Here is a 19,478-nt window from a genome sequence, read left to right as displayed (position 1 = left end):
ATGGAGAGGCTCCGAGCACGCTGGGCAGGTTAGTAAAGGAGGGAAATTTTTCCACAGAGCCATTTGAGAGCCTCTCGCTCACTCCAGGGGTGCGACCCTCCCCCAACACCTCCCCCCACCTTGTCCTCACCCAGCATGGCAAACAAACTGGAGCTCTTTGCTGTCTGATTTTTCTCCTCCATCACCCTCTCATTCAGACACCTCGAGAGGGACCAGGCCACCATCAGCCCGAAATAGGTTGCAAACACATGGATGTGCATCATGCTTAAGTGGCCGTCCATCTGCAACACAGCCAGCGAGGTGGTGAGTGCCCACAGGCCCCTCCCACAGCCAACCCCCCGTTCCCCGGAGCCAGGTCCAAACCTCACCTAAGTTCAGAAGGTGTGACTTGGAGTCATGAGACCGGTGTTTGGAGCTTCCCCAGCCCAGCGGTTCCCCTTTCAGAGGACACCCAGGAGCAGCCATGTATTTACTCCAGGGAAGCTGCTGGTTGGCCTTATCAATAGCTCGTAAATGCTTCTGAGATCTACTTAGGCGAGGCAAAAAGTCACACAGACACGCACCCCCGCTGCTTCCTACTTTTCAGCAGAATTTACGGAGTGATGAGTGGTGTAAACTTGGCAGCAGGAAGTAGCCAGACTTCTTATAATACCAAACTAAAGTCTTAAGTAAATTCTAGACATATGCTAATTTTGCTTTATGAATATCAAAGTCAGGAATCCTTAATAACTCACTTAGTGGACTATTGGTAAGTCCTGTCAACTCTGCCTTCAAAAAATATCCAGAATCGGCAGGATTTTAACCACCATGCTTCACTGACCCCCACCTTGATATAGGCCCTACGTGGCATCACCCCTACCCCAAATTATTGCAGTAACCTTCTAACCGGTCTCCCCATTTCCACCGTCGTGCCCCTACTGACTACCCTCCACACAGCAGCCAGAGTGACCCTACGAACATCTAAGTCAGTTCGTGGCCATCTCTGCTCAGAATCTTCCAGTGGTTCCCTCTTGCTCAATTCAGAGTCCGTGTTCTTGCTATGACCTGTAGAAGCCTGTGTGATGGGCTCTCCCCTAACCTCCCTGACTTCTTTTCCTGCTCCACTCCGGACACACTCTCCTCGCTCTTCCTCAAACCCACAGGCATGCTCCCACATCAGTCCCACTTCACTCTGGCTTTTCCAATGTCTGGAATGCAAGGTGGAGGGAGTGGCCCACCCTGGGTGCAAGCAGTAAGGGGGTACATTGTCTAGAGAGAATTTAAAACAATAATAAAAGTGATTAAAAGTCTGTCTGCTTTTTATTATCACCACGTGCCAACAATTCTAAACAGGGTGGGTGATAAAATACTCCTGGAAAAGGCAGACCACTCCCACAACCCTGCCCTTGACCTGCCACTGTGCTCCAACACCCACGTGGCTTGTGCACTCGCTGCCTTCATGTCTCTACTCAAAATTATTTACTCGGAGAAGCCTTCACTGGCCACCTTATCTAACATTTTATCCTCCTCTCAACTCTTCATATCTCCTTTCTCATTTTATTTTTTCTCTATGGTACTTAATACTATCTATCGTTTGCCTATGTAGTTGCTTATTGGCAGTCTTTCCTTCTGGAATGGAAGGTCCACTACTTCAGCATTTTTCTACTGCCGAAAAGACGCCTGGTACATCATAGGCACGGAATAAATATTTGTAAAAGGAATGAGTGAATGGGAAGGATACAGTCACACATTTCAGTCATTCATGAAAACGAAGTCGCCTGTAAGACTGAAAAGAGGTCTTGCGTTTTTAATGTTCGAGGTCCCCCAGAAATCCAGGAGCCACACGTGGGGATGACTGGCGTGGAACCCTGCACTCATTTCTGGAGCTGCCGCCACCAAAACAGCCCTGGTTGGGGTCTCCGGTTTCCCCCGAGCCTTTCCCCTCAATGAAGCCAGGCTGAACTGACGTTTTGAGGTGAAGCGGCCAACTTTCAAAATCAGTGCTAAACCCCCCTCTGCACCAACTAGAGAGTCAAAGCCGCAGAGAAGAGAGGAGATAGGTGGCTTCGAATCACTGTGGCCTTTTAAAGTAGGAAAACATTTACCCCACACTGCCCGCAGTTCATGTTTCCTCGCTGGGAATTTCTCTCTTTTTCTGGACTAGCCACGTGGTCACTGTGTGACCCGCCCTCCTTACTGGCTGCAGCTGATTGGACCAAAGTGGCCACGTGGCCACGTGAGCCAATCAGGTTCTTTCTTACTGGATCATAGACCTGGGACCAGCTGAGAGAGAAGCGCCTTGTTTCCTGCAGGATGTGGGACTTAGAATCCTGGAAACGAAAGGGTTTGGAGAGAGCCTGTTCTCCACTGAAGAGAATGCTGATGTGACAGAAGTTAGCTGTACAGAGAGGAACAGAACCAAAAGATGGAGAGCATGAACTACCTGGGGTCTTAAAGGCTTCTCATATCCAGTTCCAGTCCTGAGTCCGGCTGCTACTCCTGCCCTTGGTGGCCCTTATATTAAATTCCCCTCTTTCTGCCTGAAAAAGCTCCAGTGCAGTTTTCTTCCTTGAAACCAAGGAGTTGCAGTTAGTCCTTATGGTAAGCGCAAAGGAAAAGCAGAAAATGAAGTATGTCTAGGTGACACCGTGAGCCCATAGTGAAATAAATAAATAAATAAATAAATAAATAAATAAATAAATAAATAAATAAATAAATGCCTGAATGGAGGAGAAAAGAAAGTTCTTTCTTACAGCAGAATGCTATCTAATTAATGGTCGTGGAAGGGAAGATGGGATTAGAAAAACAATATTGGGTGTGCCTGGGTGGCTCAATCCTAGAGCATGCGAGTATTGATCTGGTGGTTGTAGGGGTGAGCCCCACATTGGGTATAGAGACTAATTTAAAATAACATCTTTTTTTTTAAAGATTTTATTTATTTGTTTGAGAGAAAGAGAGAGAGAGAGACAGAGAGAGCACAAGCAGGGGGAGGGGCAGAGGGAGAGGAAGAAGCAGGCCAATGCTGTTGGATCCCAGGCCCCTGAGATCATGATTGAGCCAAAGTCAGATGCTTAACCGACTGAGTCACGCAGGTGCCCCCAAAATAAAATCTTTAAGAAGAAAAAGAAAGAAAGAAAGAAAACCAATATTTGACAATCATCATAGTACTAATTGATTCAGGCAAAAAAAAAAAAAAAAAAAAAAAGAATGAACAGATGCTAAAACCAGTGAGTGAAAGTTTGATAAGAAACAGGATTTTAAAAAAAGAAAAAAGAAACAGGATTTTACAGAATATTATCTCCCCCACAAGATGCTTATTAATTACAAAGGGGAAAATAGTAACTTTACAGTGGAAGAGCCTGGAAGACAACATCTTAACAGGTGACCAGAGTTAACATCCTCAGTAATGAGCAAACTGACAGCATGTGTCTCTTGCTATGATGCACTGAGAAGAACACAACATCACTTCTGTGTAATTCCTGCCAAAAACGCATACCCTCCGACTACATGAGGAAACGGTGGACAAACCCACATTCTACAAAATAACTGGCTTGTAACCTCAAAACATGTCAAGTTCTTGGAATATGAAGAAAAACTAAGAAACTGTTCCAGATTGAAAAAGTTTAAGGAGACATGAGCACTGAAAGCAAAGTGTGACCCTGGACCACAAAGAAATACACATGTATAGGTATAGGTGTAGTTGTGGGAATAGATATATGTACATATACATATGTGTGTGTGTGTGTGTGTGTGTGTGTGTGTGTGTGTGTGTATTGCTGTAATAGGATATTACTGGGAAAATTGGTGAAATTTGAATAAGATAATATTATGTCAATGTTAATTTCCACAGTTTGTTAACTGAACAATGATATGTAAAAGAATGCCCTTGTTTATAAGAAACATACGCTAAAGTAGTTAGGGGTTAAAATAAAGTCATATAGATAGATGAAGAGAATGAAAATTTAGTAAATAATAAGAGCTTCATATCTAACTTCTAGACCATTGTTCCTTTTCCCTCCCCAAATATCTCCAGCTGCCTGGAAGGACGCACTGGCAGACTCTACACTCCTTGCTGATTATCCACCTGCCTTTTGGTCTGTAAGGATTTCAGCACCTGCCTTACCATCTTTCTCTCCGTCACCCCTCCAGGTCACCATCTGGATCCATCCAACTCCCTCTCTCTGTTCCTTGACCCTTTTTCTTCTAATAACTTTCCTACATTACACTTCTCCTTTTTTTTTTTTTTTAATATTTTACTTATTTGTCAGAGGAAGAGAGAGAGCACAAGCAGGGGGAGCAGCAGGCAGAGGGAGAAGCAGGCTCCCCACTGAGCAAGAAGCCCGATGCGGGACTCAATCCCAGGACCCTGGGACCATGACCCGAGCCGAAGGCAAACGCTTAACCAACTGAGCCACCCAGGCGTCCCCTACATTACACTTCTGCCACGGATATGCCCCGTCAAACCTTAGACCTTGTTATCACCAGTGACTGCACCACCTCCAGTTAAAACCATTAGGTTGCTATGTTTAAACATTTAGCATAGATCACAATTTTGGAGCCCCATTTGGGCCTGTCTTTATAATTTTTAAATCCCAGAAACTCCATCAAATGGAGGCAGTATCACTCCCCTCCACCTCGACCCCCCTCCTCCCCAAAGTCCCCTCCTCACAGCACCGTGACTCACACTGAGGTGCTGCCTGTCAATCATCCTCATGGTGACAAAGACCGTCACCTCCACCAGTGCCATCAATGTCAGCTGCAACAGGTTGGCCTTCCCCAGCACGGCACCCGCTGAGATGAGCACAGACATAGCACTCATGGTGGCCAGCTTAATACTGGGGAGAGAGAGAGAGAGAGACAGGGATGACTGAAAAGGATCCTCTCATTCGTTATTCACTCGTTCACTCACTCAACAAGCTCAGCACTGTCCAAGAAGCTAGGGACAAGCAGGAGAACAAGGAGACAAGATTCCACCTTCATGGGAACTGATGCTGCCCCGTTTGGGGTGTCTGTGGGCTCCTTCTTCCATCAGGGTGGCTTCAGGGCAAGAAATTGATCTGCATATACTCATTCATACTGAGGCCACTCTGAATTTCTCATAGGAATGTCGTGGTGAGGCTGATTGTTGCCTCAGGACCCCCTTCTAGGGTCTGACAACTGGGGTTCTGCCCATCGCTTCTCTTCTGCCAGCATCTCACAAAGACGCTCAATAGAGGGCGCTCTTCACCTGCTGGCCGGCCTGTCATTCAGCCGCCCGCCACCGTCTCTGTGGTAGTGGAAAGAGACGGTTTAGAAGTAGGACAAGCCTGCTTCCAGTCCCAGCTTTTCCACTTGAGCAGCTATTTAATCTCACTGAGCCTGTTTCTTCATCTGTAAAATAAGAGTGATGATAATATTTATCTCGCGGTAGTGCTGTGGGGATTAGAAGGAGTATCTGTGCCTGTGTGTCCAGCACCATGATTGGCGCAAAGAACTAACTCAGGAGTAGAGCCCCACGTGAGTAGCACTACTAACTGATTCCTTCCTTCTCTTGACAAATGAGCTAGCTCAGTGTGGAGAGTCAGGAGAATACAATTTGTTTTCAAGGCACTTATGATCCAGCTGGGGAGACGGGGCTGACATCGTGAGTCTGCGTACTAAGACTATCCATGATATTACATGGCTGGAGGAGGGGTTCACTGGAGGGACATTGGACTGTATGGACTGGACTCATCAGGGAGGGCTTCCTGGGGGAGGTGGCAATGAGCGGAATAATCCATGGTGGTTAAACCAACCCACCCTCTCCAGACACCTTGCTCTGAGACCCCCTCCCCTCCCTGATGCTACAACCGCCACCACCACTACAAAATAATGATAATTTATTAAGCAGTATGTATAACAGGCTTATAACTACATTACGTCATTTAAATTTTAATCTTCTAAGCGGCCCTCTAGAAATGGGACTAGGGTACCGTTCAGTACCTCTATCTTACAGAAAAGGACACTGAGACTAGAAGAGGCGACGCTTTTGGCCATAAAGTTAGTTAATGACCATGTGAGGTTCAAACCCAGGTGGCCAGGATCTAAAGCCTGTGCTCTGAAGTTTGGACTCAGCCTCCGCAGCATTTGCTGCCAGTGCAGTGCCTTGCTTAAGGCTCAAGGACTTCCCTTCTTCAGACGGAAGATCAGAAGAAGGCCAAGGGCCTGGGGAAGGAGTCTCACAGGGACTGGGAACTACTTAGAATAGGAGTTACTCAAAGTTTCACTGGGACTGGCCATGTCATGCCGTTTTGGTGAGTGTTTACTTAACTGGCAAGGGCCGAATTCAAGGGGAGGCGTGCCAGTGGTGGGATGTCAGGCCCCAGGGGCCAGTTGGCGCTGGGGAGGCGTTGAGACAGGGAAGTGCAGTGTGCAGGAGTGCAGCCTCCAGTCCAGCCAACCTGGGTCAGAATCCTGGCTCGGCCCCTTCCTGGCTGTGTGACTTTGGGCAAATTACTGAACCACTCTGTGCCTCAGTGTCCTCATCCATAAGGTGGGGGCAAGGCCTGTGAAGTGGTCATTCAAGGTAAAGTGAGTTAATATGTATCAAGCGCAATACGAGGGTGGTTATCGCTACTATCCTCCAGGGAAGCCCTCCTGAGCCTCTCAAAACACAGCGCTAAAATATCCCAACTTTCGGGGTTCCTTTTATTTTCATTTTGGTTCCAATAACCATTTCTTAAGTCTTTACTACAGGAGGAAAACAAAGGACAAAGCCGAGCAGGACAGGCCCCTGCCCCGAAGGGACTGGTCATTGGTGACTCAAGACAATGCAGTGCCAAGTCAGGCTGCACAGTGTGGGTGAGGCCGAGGGAGAAGGGGAGGACCCTGTCCGGGAGGCAGGCCTGGGCACCGCCCCCTGAACCAGCCCGGCCCTTGGAAAGGTCGGGAAGGAGCTCATTGTTCCAATCTGTGAAGCCAGTTCCAGCGGGGGTCACAGCTGGGAGGATCCAGGCTGTCAGAGGTGGGGCAGGGGAGTTCACTCAGGCTGCAAATGACCTCTTCTTGTCTTCCTGGATTGAGTCAAGAACAAGTTGGTCCCTGTGGGCGTGGTACCTTAAAAGGAGCAGCCCAGAGATGAGGCCAAAACACTAAGGGGCAGGAGGCTGAAAGTTTGTGTGACCTTAAAGCCAAGGCAGCAGAAATGCCAGACCAGGGCCACCACTCTCAGAATTCTTCCAGAGAGTACCCTTTGCCTCTTCCCAGGTGTTTCTTGGGGGACGGGGCGGGGGGGGGGGGTATCGAATCCATGGGGATTAACTCTAAAACTTGTTAGAAGAAAAAATGTGGAGGGTTATTTCAGGGCCAATAGGGAACTGACTGGGCTTTGGTTCATGTCATAACCACCCTGGACGGTGTGGGAAGGGTTGCAGTTACTAAAAAGCTAAAGCCATTGCCACCACGTAGCTGTGTGACCCTTGGCAAATGCCTTATGGTCTCCGAGCCTCTATTTCCTTGCCTGTACACTAGTTAGACCCCTACTGGAAGGGTTAAACAAAATAATGTTTGTGCACTGCCTGGCACCGTGCCTGGCTCATGGGGAGATGGTCAACAGCAGTGCCCGGAGATTTAGCAGGGTTTTGGAGGGGAGGATGGAGTGGCCTGGAGAGGTGACCAGTTCCCCAAGATGCCTAAGATGGGATTTACCATTATCTGGGCAGGACAGAGATTCAGAGTTGGATAAGAGCAAAAAACAATGTACAAGGTAAATTTTACTGAGTTTCTCCTGTCAATGCCTTTTTTATTATTGTTTTTTAAATGTTTTGTCTTCTTCTTTTTAAAGTAGGCTCCATGCCCAACATGCGGCTTGAACTCACGCCCATGAGATCAAGGGTTGCATGCTCCACCAACTGAGCCGGCCAGGTGCCCCGTGCCTTTTGTAAAAAAGTGTACAGCTTGATGGATATATATGTCTACCCCCTCGTGTATCCATTACCAGGAAACACAGAGAACATTCACTGGGCCTCATAAGGTTCTTTTGTGCTCCTTCCTAATCCATAACCATCACCTTTCTCTTGTAAACATTAGTCTGACTTCTAGCAACGTGGGTAATTTTGCTAGTTTTTAAAGAACTTCATATACACTCATCTAAATGGATCAAAGGTAATTAAAAGGCGTGGCTATTTCTTGTTCACTGACATTTGAGAATTAAGAGTACTTCTTTGTTTTCCAGAGACTGTGACATTTCTATTTCTTTTCTGTAATCTCTATGAATTTTTCTTTGAACCCATATTGCTTGTGTAACTTTGTAAAGTCATACTCAATAATAACGAAAGAACTTGGGAAAGGCTGCAGATCTGGGCTCAGGGTTGTCAGATAAAACATAGGATTTCCAATGCAATTTGAATTTTAGATAAACAGTAAATAATTTGTTAGTGGATATCCTCAATATTGCATGGCTTCAAGGGGACATCCCAGCTCTTCTAGAATCAGTCCTCTTAGGCCCCCATACCCTCAAGGACCCAAAAAAGGATCCAGCTGCCGTCAGGTTACCTGGACAGTTTGATGACCACCTTCTTACGGAAGGACTGTTCCAGGAAGCCATCCATCAGGACTGCCCACTGCACCCCCAGGGCCAGCAGAAAGAGGTTGAAGGCCACGCTGCTCCAGCCGTATCTCCGCAAAGATGAGTTGAGGAAGCCAAAGCCAAGGGCCACCATGATGGTCACATCTTGGAGGACTGACCAGGAGCAGTTATGGAGAAGGAGCAAGAGAAGCAGACAAAATGGAAAGTTAGAAATTTGAAATTAGAATTTACAGAGTTCACAGAATTAGAATTTACATACGTTCTGTATGAATTTACTGGATGGCAGCTGGAGGGGATCATGAAAGGGTGCTTGGGCAAGTTACTTTGCCTCTTCGAGCCTCAGTCTTCTCACCTGAATAATGGGAACAATACATACCAGGCAGGGTTGAGGTAAGGCTACGATGAGCTAATGCTGGTGAAGCACGAAGGCGGGGCCTGGCCCACAGTGAGTGCTCAGTAACTGTGGCAATTACTCTTATTATTAAACTTAATGGTATGAACATGTGTAAAGCACCTGGACCAGCGCTTGGCACACAGCAACATCCAGTAAAGGTAGTCACCCCTGCTGCGAGGGGCCGGTTCAACCTCCTGATCATGTGCATGGACAGTAAGAGCACCGAAGCCAATGACCTGGCCCAGAAAAGAGGGACGGAAGGAGGCTCAGAGGTTCTGTGGGTAAGAACCAAATTGTCTTTGCAGAAAGCAGTTCTCTTCCTTTGTCACTGGCTGGGAGACCCAGCGGGCCGGCAGGAAGCACCAGGGCCATCTGAGGGACCCTCACCTTCTCGAGCCTCAGACCCTGTTCAGGGGCTGCGGTGGCAGGTGAGTGCGAGACACTTGCCTGCTGGCAGGGAGAGGTCCAGCAAAAGGAAAAGGGCGGACACTTTTTTCTAATTCCAGGTTGGAAAAATGGGTAGCGGCTTGACACGCTTGGGTTCAAAATCAGGAATCTGGAACTTTCTAGCTGTGTGGCGTCATCTAGTTATTTAATGTCTCTGAGTTTTAGTAACAGCCTACATTTATTGAGTGTTTCCCCTGTAGCCACACTGTTGTTGTTGTTGTTGTTGTTTTTTAAGTAATCTTGACACCCATTGCGGGGCTTGAACTCACCACCCCGAGATCAAGAGTCACATGCTCTCCAGACTGAGCCACCAGATGCCCCTGTGACATGGTTTAATCACATCACACACACCAGCCCGCTTCCTTCTCCCAACCACACTTCAAGGTGGGGGCCATTATCACCATTTCACAGATGTGAAAACTGAGCCCCAGAGGAGTTAAGCAACTTGCCCCAGCTCTTCCAGCCAGATTTAAACCTAGATGATCTGCTCGGAAGCCTGTGCCTTCAACTACCACACTGTTTTTCGTTTGCTCATCTGTTAAATGGGGAAAATGATCACATTCTTGGTCTGGTGGCCAGAATCCAATGCTGTAACGAACCCAATCGCTCAGAGTAGGAAGACGGTTTTATCAACAAACACCAACTCTTTCCCACGTATAAATGCCTGGGGAGAGCACTTGAAAGAATTCATCCCCCCATGGAAATTATCTCTGGGTTTGGGAGGGTTTTGCTTGTTTTTTCTTGGTGTTCAAATTTTCTACAACCAGCATGCAGACAGTAACCAAACACAAAACAAAACACACACACAGACCCACAGACGAAAACCAGCACCGACTTCAATTTTAGACAGTTCTGTTTGATCCCAGCTAGGTTAAACCCATTAGGTTAAACCCTATTAAGATCGCCAACATTTGACCATTTTTTGACCGATAAAAATGGCACGTTATACGCTTTAACCTCACAGCCGTGTGGCCGTGTATGTTGCTTGCTTTCCTGATCCGCTAAATAAGGGCAATCGTGCCCCCTCAGAGGGGGCCGGGAGAGCTGAAGGAGGTGAGGTTTTGTTCAAGGGCTTGGCACATGCCTGGCGCAGGGAGGGCGCTCAGGAAATGGTGCCCCTCCCCCCGCGTCACCACCATCTTCACCATCACAGTAATAAGAACCCACCGGGTCTCCGCTGGCCTCCAGCCCTGGCTCTGATAGCAACTAGGAAGCACTTGTTTCCAGAACTCTCCAAAGTCTCAGAGAGCCCCTTCAAGTCATTTAAATTCACCTTCGTTGAGAAACACACAGGGTCTTGCCTGTGAGACGTGGGTGGGTATTGATGCTCTGAGCAATCTGGTCACACTAGGATGTGGGAGACCCCTGAGGACCTCCAAAGGGCCTGGGAACTTGGGGAGTGGGTGAGAAATGGCATTGACTCAGCTTCTTGCCCCTTCTCCTCTGCCAAGGGGAGAGGGAGGTGCAGGCGATGTTTCTGTCTCCTGCTTACATCGTCTTAGGAGTGGGGATGACGGGGCACAGTTTGTATAGGGAGTTCTTCTTGGGATTGCTCAAATTCCTTCGGGAAACTATGCGTATGAAGGGCGCAATGCGTATGTGGGAGTGGTAAGGCCTGTGGCCAACTGGAGACTGCACACCCAGGGATCGTACTCCAGTTCAACCTTGTATTAACTCCTGCTGTTAAACCAAACACCTGCCATCCAGCAGCAACGCCGTATGCGTAGGCTCTGGGCGTATTGAAGCTCCCGTGAGCAGGGAGAACCTTTCATTTTCCTCCCATTTTACAGAAGCAGACCAGAGAGAGCCGGTGACTTCCTCAAGGCCACACAGCATGCTAGCTGCAGAGCCACGCTCTGAGCTCCAGGTACAGTGCTCTTCCACCAGGCTAGGCTGTTTCTTGCTCTCGTTTGCCCCCATCTCACTAAGGGACCCCAAGCAGGTCCCCTGCCCTCTTTGGGCCTCAATTTCTCTCTCTGTAAACACGTGGGAGTTGGACTTGGTACTCCCTAAGGTCCTTATGGCTCTGGCATATTCTGAGAAGAGAATCAATGGGTGGGGAGAGGGGGGTAACCAGGATAGGGCAGAGGTGGGGCCCTAAAGATTAGCGAGTCGGAGGATCTTGGGCGGGGGGCTTTATCAGGTACAGCTGCCATCCCTGTTGCGGCTGCCAGGTGTGGGAGCTCGGAGCCTTCCTCCCCAAGGCCCCACACTGTCCCTGAGGGAGGAGTTGTACTCCACCCGCGGGGTGAAGTCAGGGGGGCAGTTTCTGGGAGCTGTTGACAGAGCCCATTCGCCCCAAATGGGTGGGTTGAGAACATGAGATTTCAGGCCTCTCTTTACTCTCTGCACCCTCCTGCCTCCTCTCCCGGGCTTCCAGAGCTCTAGGCCCCCCTCCAACTCCTCCCAGATCTCACGACTGGGACCCCCGCTTCAGGGCCAGGTCCCAGCCCAGGGCATCCCCAGTGGTGCTAGCCTCCACCTCTCAGATTCTGCGCTGCACCCCCCATCAGCTGCTGGGCTGATAGGCTAGTGGACTGTAAGGTGTTGGGGGGTGATAAGGAGTGGATGTGCTATAGGGGCCCCAATGACTGGGCCCCAGAGCGGAATTCTACAGTCTAAGACAGGACTTCGGGAGAATTTTATGAAAGCCCCATGACTTGCCCAAAGAGTCTAAGCTGAGAGTCCAGTGGTGTGAGAGGGGGCAATGATGACCAGCATTGTAACAGCAGGCACGTGTGTGGTGCCCTCCACGCACCGGGCACCATTCTAAGTACCTTATGGCTTTCACCTACAACAACTTCACGCCGTAGGCACTATTTATTATCCACCTTTTACAGATGGGAAAGGGAGGCCCGGCGAGGCGCTGTAACTAGCCCAGGTCACGTAACTAGTGAATGGTGAGCGATCTGAGTGCTGACCATCTGGGTTTAACCACGATGCATCGTGCCTCTCCACGTAGAGCACAGGGTATAATGCTGAAGACTCTGAGTCAGGTTGTCAGGGCTCAGAGCCTGGCTCTACTGCTGTGTCTCAGCTTCCTAATTTATAAAATGGGTATGAACAATGGCACCTGCTCAGAGGATTGCCGTGCACATTTTCACTGGCTCATGCAAATCACTTAGCCTCGTGTTGGCTACGCAGTTTTAGACACTATTATCCTGTGCCTGCCACTTATTGGTTGTGTGACTTTGGGCAAGACTGTTTCCCCCCCTCTGGCCTGGCTGCTCCTGTGGTTCTAGTTCTGTGTTTCCACCCACTTTTGCTCCTTCCTCTGGCCTGCAGACACTTCAGCACCAACGGCTCTGAAGCCAGAACCAGCTTCTGGCCCTTGGCCTCTAGGCCCGATTTCCACACTGTTCTCCCCACTACTGACTGGGAAGACCTCTGCAGCCCCAGACTGGGACCGTCCATAGAGCCCTAGGCTGATTTCCGCTCCCCAGTATCTTCTACTCCCACCCTACCTTCACCCCTACAGCATTCTGGGAATAGAAAAAGAGATGTCCCAGTCAAAGGGGGCAGCCAAGGCTAAGATGTGGAACATTGTAGCATTTGGGGGTACTGTAAATACGTGTCAGTGGAAAAGCCCCTCTTGTCTTTTGGTAGCTCTCCTCCCTTTGGGGAGTAGGGTGGGGAATCTGGGTAGTATCCACCATGCAGGGTCCAGGATGTTCCCCCATTTGGCAGTCCTAGAGCAGGCTCTGTGTGTGGATTGTTACAGTAATGGCTCCTAATGAATCATGCCTTCCAGTACAGACCCGTCCCGCCTGGGTTGGACCTTGTGATTTGCTTGGGCAAATGTGACATTAGTCAACATGTTAGAAGCAGAGGTTTGAAAAGCACACAGTCATTGGGGCTTACCCTCTTTTACTGCAATAACTCTTCTGCTGAACCACTTAATCACGATCATGAACCAATTAAATGGTTGCTATTTTCAACCATTAAGTTTGGGGGTGCTTTGTTATGCAGCACTAGATAGCTGCTACACTCTGCTTCTCCTAAGCATCTCATAGGCGCCTCAACCCCAAGCCCAGAATGAATATGTCACCGTTCATTTACCCCCCAACTTGCTCCTCCCCTTGTGCGTCCCGTCTCCAGAATTGGCACCTGCATATACCAAAGCGCATGTCGGAAGCCATCCTTAACCCCTCCTTCACTTTCACCAGGGACAGCTCGTTTGATCTCCTAGCTGTCTCGAATATTTTGACTCTTTGCTTCCCCTTCACTGTTCCTGCCCATATGGCCCCACGACTGGCCGTGCGGACCAGTGGTCATCAGCATAGGGAACACACACCTCGGAAGACGCTCCAGACAGTCCATAGGAGCTGCTGGAAGAAGATAAGAGCCCTTCTAGTTTGATTTGTTTTTATAAAAATACCAGAAATTAAAGTTTATTAATAATGAAAGTGAGTACTCTGAATCAGTCTGTATATGTATTCGTTCTTTCAAACCTTTCAACAACAAATTGAAAAAGTACTATCGTCATGTGACGCAGGTTGAAATGGAGGCAGACAGAGGTGGAATAATTTGCCCAAGGCCTCGCAGCTAAGAAGGGGCAGAGGCAGGGTTTGCATCAGTCTGGCTCCCACGCTGCTCAAACTCTTGCGCGTGTCAGAGTCACTTAGAGGGCTTGATAAAGCACGGTTCGCCGGGCCCCACCCTGAACACTTCAAATTGGTGAGTCTGGACTGGGGCCTGGGAATCTGCATTTCTAACGCATTCCCGAGCTGTTAGTGGCTGAGGTGGTAGTCTGGGGACCACACTTTGAGAACCACTGATCTAGGCTATGCTACCTCCAAAGGGCTTTGGTGAAGTTCGCAGCTCTGCAAATATTTAAGTTCCACGTTGACCCAGGAGCCTCCTCTGTTTGCTCAGAATGTCAGACAGTTTCTAGTCTCCTAGCTTTGGAAGGGGTCCTGAGGGAATATTGGGCCACTGGGAAGAGGGTGACATGTTTCTCTGTATTCATCATGTTGCAATGAATGGCAGGGTTTTGTTTCACTTTTTGTTTTAAATGTAATTCTTTTTTTTTTTAAGATTTTTATTTATTTATTTATTTATTTGACAGAGTCAGAGACAGCCAGCGAGAGAGGGAACAGAAGCAGGAGGAGTGGGAGAGGAAGAAGCAGGCTCATAGCAGAGGAGCCTGATGTGGGGCTCAATCCCGTAACGCCGGGATCACGCCCTGAGCCGAAGGCAGACGCTTAACCGCTGTGCCACCCAGGCACCCCTAAATGTAATTCTTTATAATGGAAGACGTTAAGCATATGTAAAAGCAGAGAGAGTTGCACAGTGAATATCACGTACCCATTCCCAGCTTTGATGACTGTCACGCAGGGCCGATCTGGTTTTTATTACCCTTTCCAGTTCTTTCCTTTTTTTTTTTTTCCTGGCATAAAGCAAGCCCCAGGCATTGCTTCATTTCAATATACATCTCTAGCAGATAGGGCCTTTAAAAACAAAACCCACCATGCTATTATCAGACTTAACAAAACCAACAACAATTCCTGTATATCATACAGGTTTCATACTGATTGCCTCAAAAATGTCTTTCTGGAATTGGCTGGTTTGAATAACATTGAGTTCACATGGACTGGATTGGATAAGTGAATTGACAGATGAGGTAACCTAGTTTTAGCTCCACTAACCTTCACAAAATGGACTAATAGCTTGAACAACACCTGCCTGAAACCACAGGATGAAGGCAAAACCATGATGGCAGCCAAGCGTATGAAAAAAAAAAGGACAGAGTGATATTTCTTGTGTAAACTCTTCATCCGTCACATTCAAGGTTAGAAAAAGTCAGTCTAATTAGATCTGACAGGAAGTCAACCAGAATTTGAAGTTATCAAGAAGACTCTAGGAACGGATTGACATCCACTCTCAGTGATGGGAACAGTGGACCTTGCCTTGAGATTGGCGCCATCACGATCAGTAATTTGAAAATATTATGTATTTCATTTGACCTCTTTCAAACTTCCTATTTCATGTGTATGTATTATTATAATGTACCAAATATATTCACGCAGCAGTACTTGATGGTGACATGTAAGTATGGTCCATGCTTGAAAAATGGTGTGCATGATCAGAAGCGTTTGAAGCCCTCTGGTCCGTATTATACACAAGCCCACACGCTGGTCTCCCACCTCAAGTCACGGCCCTGTCCCCTACCCCTACACTAGCCCTGGAATGGCTTTCTCCATAACCTGAACCCAAACTTGGCCACACCCTTGCTTCCTATCAGCTCGGCGGCATGAAGGTCAAGGTCGTTACTCAACCCTGTGGGTCCACCATGCTCCACTGCCTTCATTGGGCTCTGGTGTTGCAGTGTTAAGCCCTAGCCTGGTCCACTCCAAGGAGTGCCCACACCAGCTCTCACTGTCCTCTCATTCTGGATCATGATCCATTTTCACATGGTTAACTTCTACCGAGCCTCCAAGATGTGGTGGTCAGTCACTTTCTTCCAGAAGCCTTCCCTGACACCATCAACTCCCCTTCCAGGGTTGAAGGCCCTCCTCTGTGTTTCCATGCAAAGTGAGTGTCTGAGGACACTTTATTTCTGTGTTAGCAGCACAGCATAGGGGTGAAGCATGTGGACACTGGTGCCAACATACAGAGTTGAAATACTGGCTCCTACACCCACTGGTTATATGACAAGTGACTCAAGCTCACTGTAAAATGGGGTAGTGAAGCATAGCGGTTAAATGCATGGAAACTAAAACCAGGCTGCATAAATCTAAATTTGCTGTGCTGTTACTGGTTGAGTGACTTTGTGCAAATTATTCAACGTCCGTGTGCCTCATTTCCTTATATGAAAAACAGAGATCATATTTGTACCGACTCAAGGGATTGTTGTGAGGGTTCAATATAAAGCATTTAAGTAGTGCCTGGTACATAGTAAGAGTTCAATAAATATTAGCTCTGATTAGCACGTGTCTAGATCCCCCCACAGGGTTGAATGAATACAGGCACAAATGAATGTGTGCATTGAATTACATTGTATTGGACTGAAAAGAAAGGAAACTGAAATGAACTTAAATTGTGCCTGGGCCTCGCTCGTCAGGCACTAAGGGCCCCTCTCTGGGCTAGCCCCTGAAGTGGTGTAGAGGCTTCCCTCCCCAGTCGTCTCTTTGTCCTTCTTACCGCAGAGAGGGCCTAGTGATGTTTTTCCTTTGCTCTCAGCTAACTAGTCAGTTAATATCACTCAGAAAGAAGCGGGCACTTAGCCAGACCGGAACTTCAGCTTTGTCTCAGGGAGGACACTCAAGGAGGCCCATCCATGATCATAGATAAGATATCGGCCCAAGGAGATGCTGGAAACTCATCTCAATTTTTTAAAAAACAAGCAGAAGCCACACCACTGTGGACATCTGTCTTGTTTACAGTTGTTCTCATCACAGTCTGTGAATATTTTTAGCTGCATATAAAATAATAACCATCCTACACTCCTCTTCAGCCGTACCTTATGGCTCTGGATTTGCAGACAGAATGTAGACTTCCCAGCCAATGAGGGAGAAGGAGAAGGCTGGGGTTGAGGAAGGGGCAACAGACTCAAGCTACCAAAAGGAGGATGGTACAGAAATGAGCAAGAGAGACCAAAAAAAAAAAAAAAGGAAACAAAAATGAAAAGCCAAACAACGTGAAATTTCTTGCTGTTCAGGAGAAAGGGGAGAAGAGGACAGAGAAGCAGAGACTTATGAAAACCATTTGGCAAAGGAAATTCTAGAAATACAGAATAGGAGGCCCCCTCACTGCCCTGACAAATCAAGGAAGGCTTCATGGGAGAGGAGATGTCCATGCTGGTCCTAAAGGGGAGCCTATGTTGTTGGCTGGGTCTCTGGGCAACCTATGGGAGAAGGTGTGAGAACCCATTTACTGGAGACTTTGTGGAAAGGAACATCGAGGCCCCTGGAGGACCACAGACCTCCTCCTCCCTTGTTCCTGCTACTTGCCTCTGGGACCACCTCCCTCTGGACACTCACCTCGAAAGGTCCCCGTGAGCTTCTTCGGATCCTGTGAGGAAGTGTCATAGGAAGTGAAAAAGAAGAAGATGACAATGAGGGCCGCCTCCAGCACCAGGGTCCACAGCGGCAGGCAGCACCGCATAGATGGTGGGTACTTAGAGCCCATCCTGTGTCCGTGTCCGTGTGGCACTTCCACCAGCTCCAGGCATCACCCCTCTGCCCCCACCCCCACTCCAGGGAGTGATAGGGGAGACACCCGCCAAAAGCCTTATCTCGGGCTACAAGGCTGGCTTTGCTGGTCTGTTGATGGAGTTAACACGGGAACAGAGGGACTGTGACAGGGAGGGGAGAGAGGCATTTGTTCCAACACTAACTCATTCATTCGCTCATTCACTTATTTGTTCATTCAACAAGTAGTTGAAGCATTCCTACTCCAGGGCGGGCACTGTGCGCAGCTTCAAAGAGCACATCCGTTCCCCGGGCACCGCACAGAAGAACCCCCCTTTGCTCATGACTTCAATTTACCCTCCCCGTAGCCTTGCAAGGCAGAGAGTAGACCGACACTCCTATTTTACAAACGGGGAAACAGAGGCTCAGAGGGGGCTTTGGACAGGCAAAATTTCTCTTTAAAACCTTACCCAGTGAGCTCTTAATCAGAACGTATTGAGTGAGAATGAATGAATGCATGCATGCATGAATGAATGAATGAAAGCCAAGAACGACACTAAGCCTTGAGGAAGATCCAGACAGAGCCCCTGAGGAACAAACTCCTCAGAGTTACATGGCTGAAATTATTTATATCTGAATCTGTATTTAAATCTACTTGTTTGAAGTCTTTGAAGGGTAGGTGGGGGGAAAGAAAGGAGGCTTGGGTCCAGCTCTAGTAAAAACCTGGCAGGGTCCTGCCCGAGCCCTAGGCTATGGTTGTCTCCAGCTCTGGTCACCTCCTCACAGAGCAACGCCGGACTCTGCCTGGGGCATGTGGACTTGTAGCGCATTTGAGGCAGGCCACCAGCTTCAGGACCCCCGTCCCACGGCAGGGGACAGTCCCCTGAAATGGGATTGAGGGAGCCTGGGACCCAGTTCTGACCCTGCAGCTAACTTCTGTAGCCCCCATCCATGTGCCTAGCGGACGTCTGATAAAGAAAGCATAGAAAGAGAGGGAGGAGGGAAGGAAGGGAAGGATTGAAGTTTTCTTACCTTCTACACTGGCCCTAGCCACTGGCCACTGAGCGTAGACTGAATTTATGGGGCCTCGGATAATAAAACTAGACTAGAAGTTGCAGGGAGACAGATTCTGGCCCAGCATGAGTGGATAATTTATTGACCATTACAGCTGTCCAATGAAACAGGCTGCTCATGAGGTAGTGAGCACCCTGTCCCCAGCGGAATGCAAACAGAAGCTGAAGGTTACTTGTCAGCGATGCCTTGGAAGTGATTCATATGTGGTTTGCAGGAGATTTTAATCACTCAGAAGAATCTTGTCATTTTGTTTTTAGATGAAGAAACTCACACCCAGAAGGTCATACCCAAGGTCATACAGTCAGCTGACATCAGTCACTTCTTGCTCAGCGCAGCTTTATTTGCAGAAGGAAAAAAAAATGAAAGTAACCTAAGTGTCCAGTAGTAGGGGACTGGCAAGTAAGCTACAGGACGCACACCTTGCCGCCGACATCGTGGTCATGAACATATGTGGAAAAATCCAGAGGAAAATGCTTTTAAGGTTTATCAAAAGTGACACAGAGGATATACTATTGGATGGAAAAGCAAGTGATAGTACAGTGTGTACAGTATGTTCCCACTTTTATAAAAAATAATAAAAGACCACTATGTTAATGTATGCATGGGGGAATGGCTGCAAACCACTGACAGCGGTTCCTTTTGCTTGAGATGTTTTCTGGGGCAAACGCTTACCGAGCACTTCCAGCGCTTACCGCTGCTAGCCACTGTTCTAGGTGCTTCACATGTGTGAACTCAAGTTAGTGACCCTGGGAGGTGGGTGCTATTAGCCTTTGCTACAAATGAGGCACCCGAGTGCAGAAGGCTTACATGACTTGTCCAAGGTGACGGGACTAGTAAGTGGGAGAACTGGGATTCTACCCAGACCCAAAGCCCGCGTTGAGCAACTGGGTGTTTAACCAGGCAACTG

At 48.2% G+C, this 19,478-nt stretch overlaps 1 protein-coding gene across 2 annotated transcripts in view; it reads right to left on the bottom strand.

Moving 5' to 3' along the window:
• Window positions 1-17,552, bottom strand: part of LOC123782325 (RH-like protein) — a 36,178-nt gene extending 18,626 nt beyond the window's left edge. Inside the window, exons 1-4 of one of the 2 annotated variants that reach the window (XM_087858429.1) lie at window positions 17,348-17,552; window positions 8,491-8,677; window positions 4,664-4,814; window positions 131-281 (exon numbers count right to left, since the gene is read on the bottom strand). In XM_087858429.1, coding sequence (XP_087714555.1) covers window positions 131-281; window positions 4,664-4,814; window positions 8,491-8,677; window positions 17,348-17,495 — 637 coding nt within the window. In that variant the 5' untranslated portion in view covers window positions 17,496-17,552. The remainder of the gene's footprint in view (window positions 1-130; window positions 282-4,663; window positions 4,815-8,490; window positions 8,678-17,347) is intronic. The other variant, XM_045782456.2, reaches the window with a different exon arrangement.
• Between the last annotated feature and the right edge of the window lie 1,926 nt (window positions 17,553-19,478).

Source organism: Ursus americanus, chromosome 33, assembly GCF_024610735.1.
Source record: "Ursus americanus isolate L20-20 chromosome 33, mUrsAme1.1.p, whole genome shotgun sequence".
Lineage (NCBI taxonomy): Eukaryota > Metazoa > Chordata > Mammalia > Carnivora > Ursidae > Ursus > Ursus americanus.
Note: the sequence above shows the minus strand (reverse complement) of the source record. Positions and strands in the feature narration are given on the sequence as shown.